This window comes from Talpa occidentalis, unplaced genomic scaffold (genome assembly GCF_014898055.3).
Source record: "Talpa occidentalis isolate TD23 unplaced genomic scaffold, MPIMG_talOcc4v2.1 talOcc4.13, whole genome shotgun sequence".
NCBI classification, from domain to species: Eukaryota; Metazoa; Chordata; class Mammalia; order Eulipotyphla; family Talpidae; genus Talpa; species Talpa occidentalis.
The window spans coordinates 11,875,088-11,890,755 of record NW_023601322.1 but is presented as its reverse complement, the minus strand read 5'-3'; the positions used below and the strand labels follow the sequence as shown (position 1 = coordinate 11,890,755).

The 15,668-nt window shown below is 42.5% G+C and overlaps 1 protein-coding gene across 6 annotated transcripts in view; it reads left to right on the top strand.

Moving 5' to 3' along the window:
• Nucleotides 1-15,668, top strand: part of NEDD4L (NEDD4 like E3 ubiquitin protein ligase) — a 301,987-nt gene that overhangs the window by 223,369 nt on the left and 62,950 nt on the right. For all 6 annotated transcript variants that reach the window (XM_037508470.2, XM_054694014.1, XM_037508467.2 and 3 more), the window contains 4 exons: nt 301-351; nt 7,184-7,245; nt 7,407-7,509; nt 9,133-9,299. In XM_037508470.2, coding sequence (XP_037364367.2) covers nt 301-351; nt 7,184-7,245; nt 7,407-7,509; nt 9,133-9,299 — 383 coding nt within the window. The remainder of the gene's footprint in view (nt 1-300; nt 352-7,183; nt 7,246-7,406; nt 7,510-9,132; nt 9,300-15,668) is intronic.

Sequence of the window (15,668 nt, the reverse complement as noted above, 5' to 3'; positions counted from 1 at the left end):
ACCTCTCAGATGCCCTGTGGCTGGTGACCCTTGAACCTGACTTATGACTTCCCAGAACCTGAGAGGGAACTTCTGAGCTCTTCCTAGTAGGCTTCTTCTGAGTCTCTTTTAAATGCAAATGATGCTGGCATATGGGACCAGGGCATCACACTGACTCTGCCTTGTCTGAACCTTCTGCCTTTGACCCCAGAGCACACCAGTGTCAGGCTTTGACCTTTGCTCTCTTGGTAAAGAAATGTTCTTAAGAATGCTGACACCTGTGAATCACGGAGACACTGACTCTTGCTCTCTTCTTAACAGACGCGAGACGACTTCCTGGGCCAGGTGGACGTGCCCCTCAGTCACCTCCCGGTAAGTTCAGCCCCACTCTTCACTCCACGAGGGCTTCTATTTGTTTGCAGTGGGTGTATTTTCAGGGTGTATTTTCTCCACAGGACAGGGACGGGTGAAAGGAAGAGCGTGTCCGTCCTGACCTCCATTCTGCAGGTGGTGCAAGGAGGTGCTGAATTGACTCAGCCACACCTGAGTTTTACGTTCACGTATTCCTGTCTGCACCACCCGCTCCTTTATCTTGTGCTCTGTAGCTGGTCTTCCTTATGTCAGTGGAATGTATTTGCTTTGAAATCCATCCTTTGGGACTAATCAAATGTGCATTTCCTTTGTCTGGAATTGCTGTTTGTCTTGTGTGATCCCAGATCTTGGTGACAGCACAGAAACAAAAAAGATGTGGTTCTGAGTGAAGTCTGCTAGCTCACCCACTCTGGCTTCAGAAATGGCCCTGAGTTAGCCCGTGTGGTGTGGCTGCCATCTCGGGGCATTGACGCGTCACTGAGGGTAGCCATGTTGCCTCATGTGCTCCAGAAGACGATGCAGATAGAATGTGAGGGCAGGACCAGGAGGCCTTGGTGGGACGTACTTCATTGTGTAGTCCAGCTTTGGTTGTCCAGATTGCTCTCCCTACCTCCCCTTTCTTTTCCTGAACCACACAAAGTGACTTAAGTAGCAGCTAAGAGAGGATAAGTCAAATGTTTTTGCTTTCGAGGGTGCTGCTTATCTTTTTAATGCTTTGCATTAAAAAAAAATAGTATAATCTATTAACTAAAATGATTTAAACTCCCGGTAAGCTTATTGCTGTTTAGAAACTGTGGGTCTTGCCATATGCTTAAATATCAGGAAAGATGGTGTCTTACCCAGGAAGCTTTGAAGATAAGTTGTGAAAGCATTTGATAGCAGGAAATTTCTCTTTCTTACTCAGGGAAGCTCTTAAGGGAGAAAGGTTTCAAGTGCATTCCCTTCCAAATGATTAGAAGCAAAAGTGATAGCATTGAAGTATTTTTATTTGTTTCAATATAAAAACCTGAAGCTTGAGGTCTTGGGGAGGGAGAGAGAGAGAGAGAGAGAGAGAGAGAGAGAGAGAGAGAGAGAGAGAGAGAGAGTGTGTGTGTGTGTGTGTGTGTGTGTGCGCGCGCGCCGTGCATGTGCATGTGTGCATGTAGGGCACCAAATCCATAAGCCTCAGATGCTGGTTATTCCTTTAAAGTCACATTCAGAAAATTTGCCTTAGTATTTGTGAGGAAAATCTCTTAGGCTCTTCGGCCTCAGTAGCTTTTCTCTTTATGCTCTTTAGATGGAAACTTTAGACCATATGGTTGACCATTTCTTTCGTGGATGTCACCAGCCACCCTTTTCCCCAATATAAAATGCACAACTCTGTTATGGCAAATAATGTGCTGATACTCTATAGGAGGTATAAGTGAAATTTTATTACAACTCACCCCACCAGTCCCTTCTCTGAGTGATTGGAAGGCTGGGTGGGACTCCTGGAGAAAAGAATGTTTCTTTTCAGAGACAGGCTGATAGAAGGACTAGTTCAACTTTGCATTTACATGGAGACAAGAGTGAGCTTTCAAAGAAGGAAGCGGTGCCAAGGCTCAGAGCTAGAATAGAAACCAGCCGATTAAAGAATAGGACAGAAAGCCTGGAGAGGACTGGATATATCTGCGTGAGCTAAGCCGGTTGAGTAATCGAGCCTTCCAATTTTGTATCTGCCCAAAGATAGCTTACAGTGGAGTGCCATCAAGTCCATACTTTAAGTTGACTAGCCTTGTGAAACCAAATGTAATCAGAGAGAGAGCCCATAAGGGAAGCAAAAGGAGGAAGAAGGATGAAGGTGCAATCTTTATTTTCCACACAATGCTGGAATCTACTAACTTATTCCAAATGTGCATGGCCTTTGGGCCCATAAGGTGTTCCCAGGTATAGTTGATCAACAGGAAATATATGATCATAAATGAACATAAATATATGTTCCCAGATATATTTGATCAATCCTGGGAAAACGGCAGCCTCAGGGTCATATGTGGATATGTAAAATGAATGTTATTTGCATAATATTTTGTGGTGCAAATGATGAATGTTCTTTTTTTTGAGAGCTACATGGCCATTGTCAATGCAGATTATATATGACCTGTGGATTCAATCCTTGTCAAATCACCAAATTTTAGATAGAGGAAAATGGTCTCATTGGTAATGAAGGAAAATAATGGGAAGTGGTAATGTAGTGGGTGGTTAAGTTGCCTTTGCCACCAGCCTCCCTCCACCCCCACCCAGCCTTCTCAAGTCTTAGGAATCTAGTTGGGTGTTTGATTATTAATGAATTCTATGCAGCACCTCTTGCTGATAGAGAATTCATTCCTGCATAGATATTTGCTGAAAGACATGATTCTAATTTCTAAGGAACATCAGGGGAGGAAGTTCCTCACTTATGTAGCTTAACATGCTACCTAGTACAGTAGCTTAACGTGCCACCTAGTACAGTAGCCACATGTGGTGGTTGAATATTTGAAATCTGACTGCTGTGACTGAGGAACTGAATCTATAATTTTAGTCTTCATATATGAGCTGTATAGAACTAGAAAGAAACAGCCTCAAGTTGGAGAAAGCACTGAATGGAAAGTCACCAAATACAGCAGTGCCCTCTTAGCCACTTCCAAGATTCCCAGTGGATGCCTGAAACCATGGGTGGCGCTGAATCCTGTAGACTACACATATATACATAACCTCTGAGAAAGACCCAAGATTAAGACACAGAAATTTATAATCACAAAGTCTGCAGCATTCACTCCATCAGGCATTGTTGACTCCAATCTCATGGAAGGGAGAGTTGCTTTGCTAACTGGAATAAGTCAGTCTTCCTTTCTGGGTCTCTGTCTCCCCACCTGTCAAATGAAGGCATTTGCATAGATGACACCAAGCGTCCATCAGCTCTGTGATCAGCGTCTTAACTGTTCCATGACATGTCCAAGCAGAGGCACCAAGGACCTTGATGATACAGTATTACCTGGGAAACGTGGGCAGCAGTACCTGCTTAGGGGCAGGTGGACAAGATGAGGGACTGATTTAGGAAGGTGGTTGTTATGCTACCAGCCTGATGTCTGTACAGCAGCTGAAACATAGCTCTTCGGTCTCATTCTTGTATGTTGGGGCACCAAGAATAAACTTAACTGTAGCTGTTATTACTGTTGATTTTAAAAAAAATTAAAAATTATGAATTTGGTTTTGTTTGTTAAATGCAGTCAATCCTTGCCTGCAAGCTCATACAATATTTTATGGCTCATCTCTACTAATTCTTTAGAGACAAAAATAATCCCCAGGCTTGTGTTAGCTACAGCATGACAGTTCTGGCAGGTGTTGGCCTATTGTGCCCCTGAAATTTTTCTTGCCTCTTCTCTTGCCAGTTGGTCCCTAGCACATGCCCACCCCTGCCCAGCTACATGATCTCTGCATCCCTGGGAAATGCTTTCAGCAGAGAGTTGTTTAAAAACCATTGATGTTTCTGTTGTAGACAAGTGCTTGTCAGAGCCATCAAGGGTGACTGTAGAGTTGTCTCTCTGCTTCAGGAAGACCTTGCTGAGTGCCGTGGTGTTTGGGTCTGTGACTGTGCTTGCAAGTGACTCAGATGATGAGCCCCACTTTGATATTGATGACTGCGAGCCAGGGTCCTCCTTCCCTCTCGTACAGGTGCACTATCTTAGAGTTTAGAGGGATGCTAGAGACCATTTGTTCACTCCCTGTATATTACAGGTGAGGACTTCCGGACCTAAAGATAGGCAAGTCGGTAGCAGTGCTGGGCCAGGCTTTAGGTCTCCAGCATCCATCTGTGATGTGGTCCAGGGCCTGGGAGTGGGCTCAGCCTGCAGCTTTCGGCTAGTGGCCTCCAGGTTTGGGGGCTAGTGTTCTGCTAAGGCTAGCCACCTCTGTTTGTTGCAAAACTACTTCTCTCTATGTGTGTCATAGTGGCTGTATTCTACTGAATGCCCTTTATATTTTTAAGATAAAAGCATTGGTCATCTTCAAGAATTTCTTCTGAAGTCTCATGCCCTGGGACAGGAGGCAGCAGCAGTCATTTGGGCCAAAAGCACTGTAGCATCAGTCTGTCTGGGAAACTTTCTACCAGGAGCTCCTAGTATCCTCATGCATGTCTTTACTTGGCTTTTGTCCACAGACTATGATCAAATTGAAATCTAGATTTTGCCAAGGAGAAAATCCCATAGTTATCCTCAAGATCATAACCTCATTCAGGCTAGAGAATTTCTGTGCAGGTGAATTTTCACTTTGGAATGTCCTGTCCTATTGCACAGCATTGAGCTGGCAATATCACAAAGTTCTCAAAAATGTCCAGTTGGCTGACGATGTTAAGGACCAACATTTGTGCCAGGTCTTTATACCAATTCAACTGATTGGTTTAATCCAACAACAACCCTGTGAGTAAGATGCTCTTCTGCTCCTTTTATAGATGAGGACGCTGGGGCACAGAGTTGCAGGAAGTTGGCCACATGGTTCTGTAAGCAATGAAGGCAGGACGCAGACCGAGGACTCTGCCTCTTGTTCTGTGTGGTGTTTGTCTTTTAAACTACATCATGTGTGGACAGTTTCTGAGCTCTAAGCTCTGTGGTTTTCTCTGTTCACTCTCTCTCTCGCAGCTTCTGCTATGCCTCAGTTCCTCCTGACCCAATAGCTTTGCTTGTGCTGTATGATTCCTTAGCTTGACCTACCTTCCTCCCAATGTTCCACCTGTCAAGGCTTCCCCACTCAGCTCAGATTGGACCCTGAGCTATCCAAAACCCATTTTGAGCCCCATATCAGAAACAGTCTTCCCTAAGTCGCTCTGGATGTGACCTCTCTGTGTCACCTGAACTTGTTCTGCCTTCAATTCTGGTTATTTGTTGACCTGATGGTCCCTCCTACATAGTTTTGACCCTAAGGGTCAGTACCCTGTGGTATTCCACATAACTTCCACGTGGGTAGTGTTTTGAAATTATTTGTTGATTGAGTAAACGAAAAAAGAAATACCAGCAATATATTCTTGATTAATAAATTTACCATTATAGGTGATGTATATTTGGAAACTTTGCTTTGGAAAATATTTCCAAAATGTCCAAGTCGACTACCTGAATGAGCACCATCCAATGAACATAATTGTCTTACTCCAGTGATGAATTTTCATGGCCTCAGTAGTTTTCTGTAGACAAGATGAATTAATCAGCTACTTGTTCAAGTACCTACTTTGTACCAGACCATGTTCTTGGCAGCAGTGATACAATAGTGAACAAATCCAAGTCTCTGATTTAAAAGCATGCATTTTAGAAGTGATTGATGATAAACTAGTAAATAAATGAACAAGTTAAGCGAGACAGTGAAGGGTGGATAAATCAGGATGCTGTGACAAATGGTGATTAGGGAGAGGCGAATGGTGGTGACTTAAGATAAGATCTCTCTGAGGTCAGAAGTGTGATCTGGGATCTCAGGCCCAAATGCGAGGTGGAGATAGCTGGGGCATCTGGAGGGAGAGCTGTCCAGCAGAAGACCTGCTAGGACAGGATTAAATATAATGTACTCATAGGACAGAGGAAGCCAGAATAGTTGCAATAAGGGGTGACTGGAGAGACTGCTTTATGGCAAGGTTAAAAATAATGAAGAGCTAGAGCATGTTTGACTTCGCAGGCCGTAGGAAAGAATTGGCACTGTGTTACTTGGAGAGTAGGAAGCAGCAGGGAGTTTACAGCAGGGTATGACATAAACAGATAAGGTTTCAAATACAAACACATACATGCACACACACACACACATGTGCCTCTGTGATAGGGCAACTCATTTTATAGTGGTTTGTCTCTCTTGCTAGACAAGTATATATTATAGTTTACATTATGTTTAATTGAAGAATTCAGGTATTTGAGCATTTGCTATACACCATATTTAAAAATTAATTAATGACATTTTTTCCAACTTCTGCTTTTGCACAATAAATTGAAGACTGGTTTTTTATTTTTCTTCAAAGATTTATTTATTTATACATACAAGAAGTAGGGTAGAGGCCAGAGATGCGGGGGGTGAGAGGATTCACCAGCGACAGAGTGGGGAACAGATAGGCAGATCGACTGAAGTACACTGCTGAGGGGAGCAGCGGGCAAGTCAGGAGAGATCTGCTGCACCATGTAGGTAGCTCCCTGGCCGGGGATCGAACTCGTGCTGCAGAGGCTGCGGATAGCTTCGTAGGTTGCGTCTTTATCCCTTGTGCCACCAGGGAGGCCCCCTGAAGACTGGTGTTTTAAAGGAACAGCTATCACAGGTGCATTCCTAATTTCATGAATAAGCTCTGGAAACGGCCTAGATATGGGGTGATCTCTGTGAAGATAACCTTTCTATTCTTTTATGCTGGTAACATGATACTTTAATGTTAAAAATAAAGTCAAATTCCTTTCCTAGATTAGATTGCACGTATTTTCCTGTTAGCTTCACTTTCAGGTTTTTGAGTCACACGGTCAAGAAGGCACCATGACCCCTGATTCTCCCTAGTTAATCCCTGGTGGGAGATGGAGGCCTGCACCCCGCAGTTAGAAATTACACTTGGCAATGATGACTGTAATTTTGTCATTTGTGTAAGTCTGGGGTTGGCTCCAAAGACGGACGTTGATAGTGACATCTAGTGGATCTTGAGTCAATAAAGCCCTGTGACCTTTACGAGGTTTAATTAATTAATTCTCAAGTAGTGGTTCAAGAGCCAACTGTTTCACTATTCCTACATTCTAAAACATGAAAATATTTCCCCTCTAATCCAGTTTGGGTTCTCTAAAATATGACTCTCAGGCGTATTGAAACTTCACTTACTTTTTCTTCCCTGTAGACAGAAGATCCGACCATGGAGCGACCCTATACATTTAAGGATTTTCTTCTCAGACCAAGAAGGTGAGCATTGGAGATGTTGGTAACCTGTGTGCTTGCTTATTGGTTTCCCCTGAGGAAGATATCAAGTTCTGTTCCTGTTTCATATTTTAAAAAAGTCATCCCAGATGCAAAAGGTGTAACCAAATCCTATCCTTGATATCTCATTTTCTTCCATCTTGTAGTCATAAATCTCGAGTTAAGGGATTTTTGCGATTGAAAATGGCCTACATGCCGAAAAATGGAGGTCAAGATGAAGAAAATAGTGAGCAGAGGGAAGACATGGAGGTGAGTCATGGAGCTTTAGACCTTGGTCTGTCTGCCTCGCCCATGATCATATTTATATTTTACTTGAAGCCTTTACAATCAAAGGAAATTAAAGTTTATAAAGCTTAAGCATGAAAAATCTTACATGTGTTCATAGATCTGTCTTTGATAATTAACCCATGAATTTTAGTACAAAAGATGAACTTTTCATTGTATATGACAACACTAATAATTGGAGAAATTTCTGCTTATAAAATGCATTCCCCATATTTTATGATTTTATCAATAGACCCAACCCTCTGTGAAGTTCTCTTTGTATTTAATTCTCTTATTTCCTTGAACTCTATAGCCCTTTGTACATTTCTTTTAGTCCTTGGAATTGTTTCCAAGAATTAAAATGACTTTGAAAATCTTTTTCAAATTTCTTCTGCCTTTGGCCCATAGGCGATAGCATTAATTTAGGAATTAGATCTCTAGAGGCATTTTCTTTTTTCCCTCTTGACGCAGCTGCCTTTGAACATTCTGGTCACAGGACTCTACCAGTCCCGAGTACCTGGGAGGCTCGTGCTTCAGACTATGCTGTTTTGTTAGGCAAATCCTCACATTGTTCTGAAAATTTCCAAGAGGCCCATCTGCCCATAGCACGTCATTCTCTGTATGGCTGTAGGCACATCTGTTTGCAGCTGTTGCAGATGCATGATATGTGAATAATGTGTTGTGGGCAAGCTCACCAAACCCCCGCTGGCCCCACGGTCCTGTTTCCAGGCAGGACGTCATCTGTGCACTTTCATCTCCATGTATTGAGAGCAATGAAGTGGGTGGTAGACAGTTGCGAATGTTGGGTTTCATAAGCACATCAACAGATTTTTATCTCCAGTCCAAGGAATTTTGTACACTCTGCTATTCTTCCAACTGCACTAACCAGTGAATTACTTAATTTTCCAGTGACTTTACTGGGGATGTTAAGAAGAAATACTTAATGCTTAAAATATGCGTTGCAAAAATGTAACTCTAGCTGGTACCATGAAGTCTGTTGATGGGGTGGCTGCAAGTGAGAGGCACCCAAATGGAAAGCAGCAGTTCCAGACTTCTGATTCTTGTGATTTACTAGATGCAAGGTGGGAGGGAGTCGTCCGTCTTCCCATAGCAACCTCAGGGCCTCCTCCCTGGGGAGTGCTCCTGACCACTTGTGCCGAGCCTTCTCTGAGAACACACGTGCAGTCAGGCTCATCTGCCCAGCTCCCCGTTACCTTCGGGGATGTTGAAAAGGCGACAGCTGTGACATGACCCATGTCATCAGTCTGGCTTGGTACAGCGTGGGCAGCCTTCGGTCAAAAAATGGAACTCGAAATAAGAAGACTGCAGTGTGACTCAGTGACCTAACACTGTCCGTAGCCAAGTTGTGTTATTCCCTACAACGTGGGGCACTTAATTGGCCATTACTCAAAGGATTTTTTGAGTATTTTTTGATTCTTCTAGAATTGATTTCTGTGCCCTTTTGGGGGAATTTCTTCAAAGGTGGCACATGAAGCCAGGCCCAAGCCAGCGTGCAAGGGAGCAAGGAGGGCGGGGAGGACCTGGTAACTGTCTCTTCCTTGGGTCTGAGGACCGGCCTCATCACCTTCCTCTTCCCTTATCCCACAGCATGGCTGGGATGTGGTTGACTCCAACGACTCGGCTTCTCAGCACCAGGAGGAGCTTCCACCTCCACCTCTGCCCCCTGGCTGGGAAGAAAAGGTGGACAATTTAGGTCGTACTTACTACGTCAACCACAACAACCGGACCACTCAGTGGCACCGCCCAAGCCTGATGTGAGTGCTTATGGGGGGACGGGCAGCTCGGTCATAGCCACTCTGGGGGGCCCGGTGGGGGGATGGACTCCTCGACAGAGCCTGTGGTGGTGGAGGCCAACAGGACGCACCTGCACTTCATTTAAGAGAACAGGAGCCCATCAGAATTCAAGGATTCTAAAGAAGCAGCTCCTGCCCAGTATCAGAGCCTGCTATTTTAAATATGAACTCATTTTTTTTATGTCTTTATGTAGATTCATGAAATATCAACTGGATGTTACTTTTCCTAGATTTACCTTAGGTGCATGACTGTATCACCGCCCTCCTTAGCATCCTCTCCTGACTCACCCAAAATAGAAAACAGCAAGTAGCTTTGGCTGTGCAGTTTTCTCTCTTCTCAAAGTTTTTGGATTTTCACGCCCATTAGTTATTTGATTTGGAAATTCTCTCAAATTTTTTTTTTCCTTTTTGGGAAATTTATATATCATCCCCTTGATATAATTAGGAGCACATGGGAGGGTTGCAAACTCAGAATTACTAATTACTGTTTATTCTAATCCCTCCCCAGCCTCAGGGATGCAATGAACTGATTACTGTTTTGTTCACTCGGCAATTTTTGGTTTGATGACAGCAAATAAGCACTCGCTAAACCCCAGCTACTATAAAAGAGGATTTGAAGCAGCTTGTTTTTAATAGTATACGGCAAGACCTAGAGCTATTAATACATCACAAAAAGGAAAACCAAACTATCAAAAGAAGGAAAGGAAAAATCATCCCAGAACTCATGAGCTCCCTAGCAGCCAAGACAAGGAGTTAATTATCACTGAATTGTCATTGTCAGTATGTAATGAAAGCAAGTATATTGAGTTCATTTTCTTTTGAACACAGAGTCTGAAAGGAACTTGCTTGTGGTGATGTGGTACGACGTTGCTTTCAGTAATGCTTTCTTGTTTTTTACAATATTATACATTTGATTGACATGAGGAAGATGTCCAGGAAGCCTGGTCTAGGTTTTGTTTCGTTCCTTGGGAGAAAGCGCTCAGACAGCAACCACTGGCCAGTCCTTCCTAAGCCTCCATATTGGTTCTCATGAATATGACTGCCTTGGTCAGCTTGGACATCTGCTCGTAGCTCCCAAGCCCACACACATATATCTGAACATCTGGATGATATTGAACTCTTTTTTATGGCAGTTTGTTGCCCACAGACCTCAGTGGGACCTGGTTTTGTGAATTCTTTTTTTTTACTTTCCCCCTTTGATTTAATGGCCATAGCTAGTAGGGCTACAGTAAGCCATTTATTCTATATTTTTAAAAATAAGAGTCTCAGTGATGCTACCCTACGCAGAGTGCCATTATCTGCCTTTGTTAAGCACAGGAAGGGAGCACCCAACATGGCACTCTGTGGGGACCAGAGAGTCACGTGGCCTCTGTAGAAAAGTAGCCACTAGCAGCTCACAAAGAGGCACTGATATTAATGTAGGTGTGGAAAATGTTCACCTTCATTTATGATTCTGCAGATTATATAGATTATTATAGTAACTTTACATATGACTATATAATACATGAATAATATAATTATATAATTATGCAGATTATATAATAATTATATTTTGGGGACATGGGAATAACTCCTATTTTTTTTTCCTACCTCACAGAGTTGTGAAATTCTAAGGAAACACTTGATACATTTTTTTTTAAGATTTATTTATTTATGCATACAAGAGCTAGGGTACAGGTCAGAGACGCGGGGTTAGGGGGCGGGGGTGAGAGGATTCACCACAGACAGAGTGGGGAGCAGAACAGGCAAATGTATTGAAATACACTGTTGAGGGGAGCAGCGGGGAGACGGGAGAGGTCTGCTTCGCCACATGGGCTGCTCCCTGGCCAGCCGGGGATCGAACTCGTGCTGCAGAGGCTGTGGTTTGCTTCATAGTGAGGTGCTTAACCCCTTGCACCACCAGGGAGGCCCCTTGATACATTTTTTTTTAACAGACCAGGCAGTGTCCCAGGGAACTAGAGCAAAACTGAAGATATGACTTGTATAATGCTGGCTCATTAGTAATCCAGGAGCAACTTGGGGAAATTGTGGTTCTTTATTCAAGTTCAGGTGTACTTGAGACAGAAGTCAGTGGCGTGATTGTCTCATCAGCGAGGCCCGAGTGAACTCGGCTGTCCACATTCTGGGTGGACTGTGAGGCATGCCTCCTTTTCAACAAGCACGACTTCTAGAAAGCAGGAAAATTCAGTTCAGGGAACAAACTCTGATTCCATAGTCATCTCATAATCCCTCGTGAACTGTTTAAGAGTTTGGAGAGATGCTTCCTCCAGGTTGTTTTGACTAGAAGTCCTCAAGCCTCCCTGAATCATTTTTAAAAATTGTAGTAATATTTTAAAGGTTTGTTTTGGAAATTCAGCTTTTTGGTGATTTAGCTGCTGCACTCTCTGGAAAATAGATATTAGGAAGTATTTCTATTAAATGTTTCTGTGTGAGAAAATCAGATGGCACATCATGGCCATGTGCTAAGCAGAGAATTCTGAGCATTGTGGTGATTGTTGATTCTGACCCATTTTGCTGCAGACTTGGGCCCCAAACTTCAAGCCTCTCAGAAATCTTTCCTTTCTGATTCCCTGCTCTTCCTGTTCTTCTTCCTCCTCCAGCAGAAAAGCAGAACTCCCTTCCCCAGCAACCTTCAGGTCCCAGCCTCATAGCCCCTCGTTGGGGAACCCTGCCCTGCTGTATGGGGCTCCCTGGAAGCCAGTGTGCCCATCTCGGGCACCTAATGTTATGATTGCCTGTGAGCAGGACTGTGTTTTCTTATTCCCAGGCACAAAGTTGGGTGCTCAATAAAATTCCTTTAACTGAAATCGTGACTCCAGATAAACCATTTCTGAAAATGATTCTAGCACAGGTTGGGTGACCTGTCTGGGTCAGGGGTAGGGCTGGACACAGAACTTGAGAACCGAAAGTGACCCCAGGAGACACCCTAGCCCTCTCATTTGATGGTGGCTTCTAAAACACTCATTTTTTTTTTAAAGATTTATTTATTTATGCACACAAGAACTGGGGTACAGACCAGAGTGGGGGGATAGCAGGTGAGAGGATTCACCAGAGACAGAATGGGGAGCAGAACAGGCAGATCTACTGAACTACACTGCATAGTAGTGGGTGAGATAGGATAGGTCTGCTGCTCCATGTGTGTATCTCCCTGGCTGGGGATGGAACTCTTGCTGCAGTGGCTGTGGATAGCTTCATAGGTTTTGTCTTAACCCCTTGCGCCACCAGGGAGGCCCCTAAACCACTCCTACTTTTAGATTTGTCTTCAGCTTCTTTAAATGTCAACTATAAACTTTTTATTATAAATACAGTCATTTTAGTTCTTTTTATTAGCGCTCTCAAACACTTTATATATATTCTCCTGTGTTAGGGATAATATAATCATGTCTAAATGTCCACTTCATCCTTATAGTCACTAATGTATGTGACTATAAATGATCTCACACACTGATCTTAATTGGCACCGAACTTGATAAATTCATGGTTTTTCTTGTCCTTTTCATTTTCCATAAAAGTCAAATGAAGACTTATGTATGTGCAGTTACTGAAGAACATTGAAACAGTCATTTTTTAAACTTTGTCTTGTCCCCAATAAAATCGTTTTTCTGTTTTAATTTGTCAACTCAGAAATATTCTTAAATGTTCATCTTCCCATTCATGGCCACTTAAACAGGCAGTCAGTTTCACCAAACCACTCATTCAATTGCTTTATTAAATGTGAAAGCCCTCTCTTATGTGCAATGTTCATCTTATCACCTAATGCCACGGAAAACGTGGCTGGAATTTCACGGCCAGAAGTCCCTCGCCTCTTTATGCTATTTAGCTGTTTCTGTCTCACTCTGATTACTAATCATTTGAGTGTGCTGGATAAGGAAGATTAGCATAATTAATGTTAAACACTACCTTTTAAAAAATCAGTCCTTCCAGAATAATAGAATTTTTGTCTCTCCTGAGAGATACAAAATGCAGACATGAAATATTAAAACCTTCTCCTTCTCAACCTCTCAGGGCTGTCTGTGATGATTCAAGTTTGTGCTGGGACCTGGTACCGGGTCAGCCTGTAAACCTTAGTTACTCATTGTTGACTGAACAAATGATCACCGACGTGTCAAGGGGAGATTTCAAATTTTGATGAAACTCTTAGATATGAAATATTTTTTGACTCGGGTCTGCCATTATAAAGTAAAATTGTTTTCATCTTTAATGAAAAGTGAGAGTAATGTTAAGTTTCCTTTGCCCTCTTTGGCACAACAAAAATATTGCACCTGTTTCATACAGGTATTCAGACCACTTTCCTTCTAAGTTTTCTTCTGTTCTGTAATGGCTTATAATTACTTTTAAAAATTATTACATGATTAAGAATGGAGTATCACATGTAATGACTGTAACAGCATGAAATCACCAGGGCTATATTTTTCTAATATACCCATCAGTGTCAGTTTTTATCATCCTGTTTTGTGGTTTCAAAAAATTTTGTGTGTCCCTTGATTTTAATTATTTTCTCTGCAGTCCCAATTGTGTCAGTTTTTCTAAAGGTACTGCTATATAGTATACTATTTAGTCTAGTTAGAGTTGAATATAACTGTAAAGTATGCAGGACATATATTTCAGCTAAAGTTCAAAAGTTTGCATTTGGTATGCAGATAAAATGAAATTCCATTGATTAGATTCCTGTAATAAGGAGTTACCATTTTAATGAGAATTAGTTGGAAGCTAGCCTCCATACTGCATTGTTTATCAAAGTTTATAATGTGAAAATGTTTGGCGAGAATATTTAAAACATCTCAAAATGGTGTTTAAAAGTCACATGTTTGTGCAAAGTACTGCTAATTGCACATTATATTCACTATTACAGGGCCGGACAGACTCTTTTTGGGATATAGTAAGTTAGCGACTGCATGGGAATGTTTAAAAACCTCTTTGGGGAAGACTCTATAACAAGGGTCCTTGACTAATACTCTATTTCAATTAATCAGAAATATTTAAATCATTATTTAAATAACATTAATTATTTTGAAGTATTAACTTACAGCATCATTTCTCTTAACCAAATATGGTATCTTATTGAGAGAGTCTGGGACAGTTTTCTCTGAAAAACATTTTGACATTTAAACTTCTACTTTAAAAGCCTCCAAGTACTATTTCTCCCAAAGGATAAGTGCCTTTAATTTACTATAAAAGTTTTCAAGATTGAACTGATGCTTTCAAAGCCTGAATTAAGAGAGTTATAACAGGACCAAAGAAATACAGTATGAAGCTGTGTTGTACTTCAAATCTCAGTTCATTTGGGAGGTTCTTGCCGAATGTTTGTCTGAATTGTGGAACAGTAGTTTAATGGGGACAAATACCACGTGAGGATCCTGACACTGTCAAAGTGGATCAGAAACACTTATCTCTGCTTTGAAATTTGTGCTGCCTGACCGTAGCTGCTGCCCTGGCATTCTAGATTGGCCAGAAGGGTGGGTGGTCCCTGTCAGATGGGTCATGTGTGTGAGCTGACCTGTCCCCTGTCCTCAGAGAGTGCTGGCTTGTTCCTGGGGCAGGTGAATAAAGGACTTCGATTTCTGCTGCACCTTCCCCTGCAGTGACCTTTAGGGCTAACCGCCCCTAGGTCCGGCTGGGCAACCAGCGCGCAGGGGAAGAACAGCAAAACCCTACCTGCTGCACCTCCCCCCGCAGTGATCTTTAGGAATGGCTTTCGCCACGGTCCCTAGGTCCGGCTGGGCAACCAGCGCCCAGGGGGAGAACAGCCTGAAGCAGAGGAAGTGCAACGGAAGTTCCCTGAAAAGGCAGAAGCTTATCAATAGATAACGACCACCAAGAACCACTACAAGAATGCTAAAAATCTTATCCCTCTTCCTAGAACTACAAACTTTAATCCCTTATTTGTCTTTCTAAACTTCCTTCTTTCTTCTATAATGGTCATTGCTTGTTATGTAGATCACCTCCCTGATAGTGGTAGACTGAGCCCATGAGCAAGCTAATTTCCTTGATATTCATTCCTGTGCTTTTGGAAAACATATATATACTGGTCACAAATTTAGAGAAAATTACACTCAGATTTTCACTCTTCAAGTGTGTCTGTTTGTCATTTCTTTCGCCGACGCCCTGACCACCCTGCACGCTTCTCTCAACCCTGAGGTGGCCTCATCGTCTACTGCTGTGCTGGTCCGCGGCAGATTTCCCTTCTTTCTTACATTGGAAAGTATATTTTGATTATCCCTGAAGGACACTCAGAATATTGTGACTGACGCATTACAGGCTGTGTCAGCTCAGTGAGGTGAACTTAGACCTATTCTTTGTTTTTTAATTTTTTTTAAGATTTATTCATTT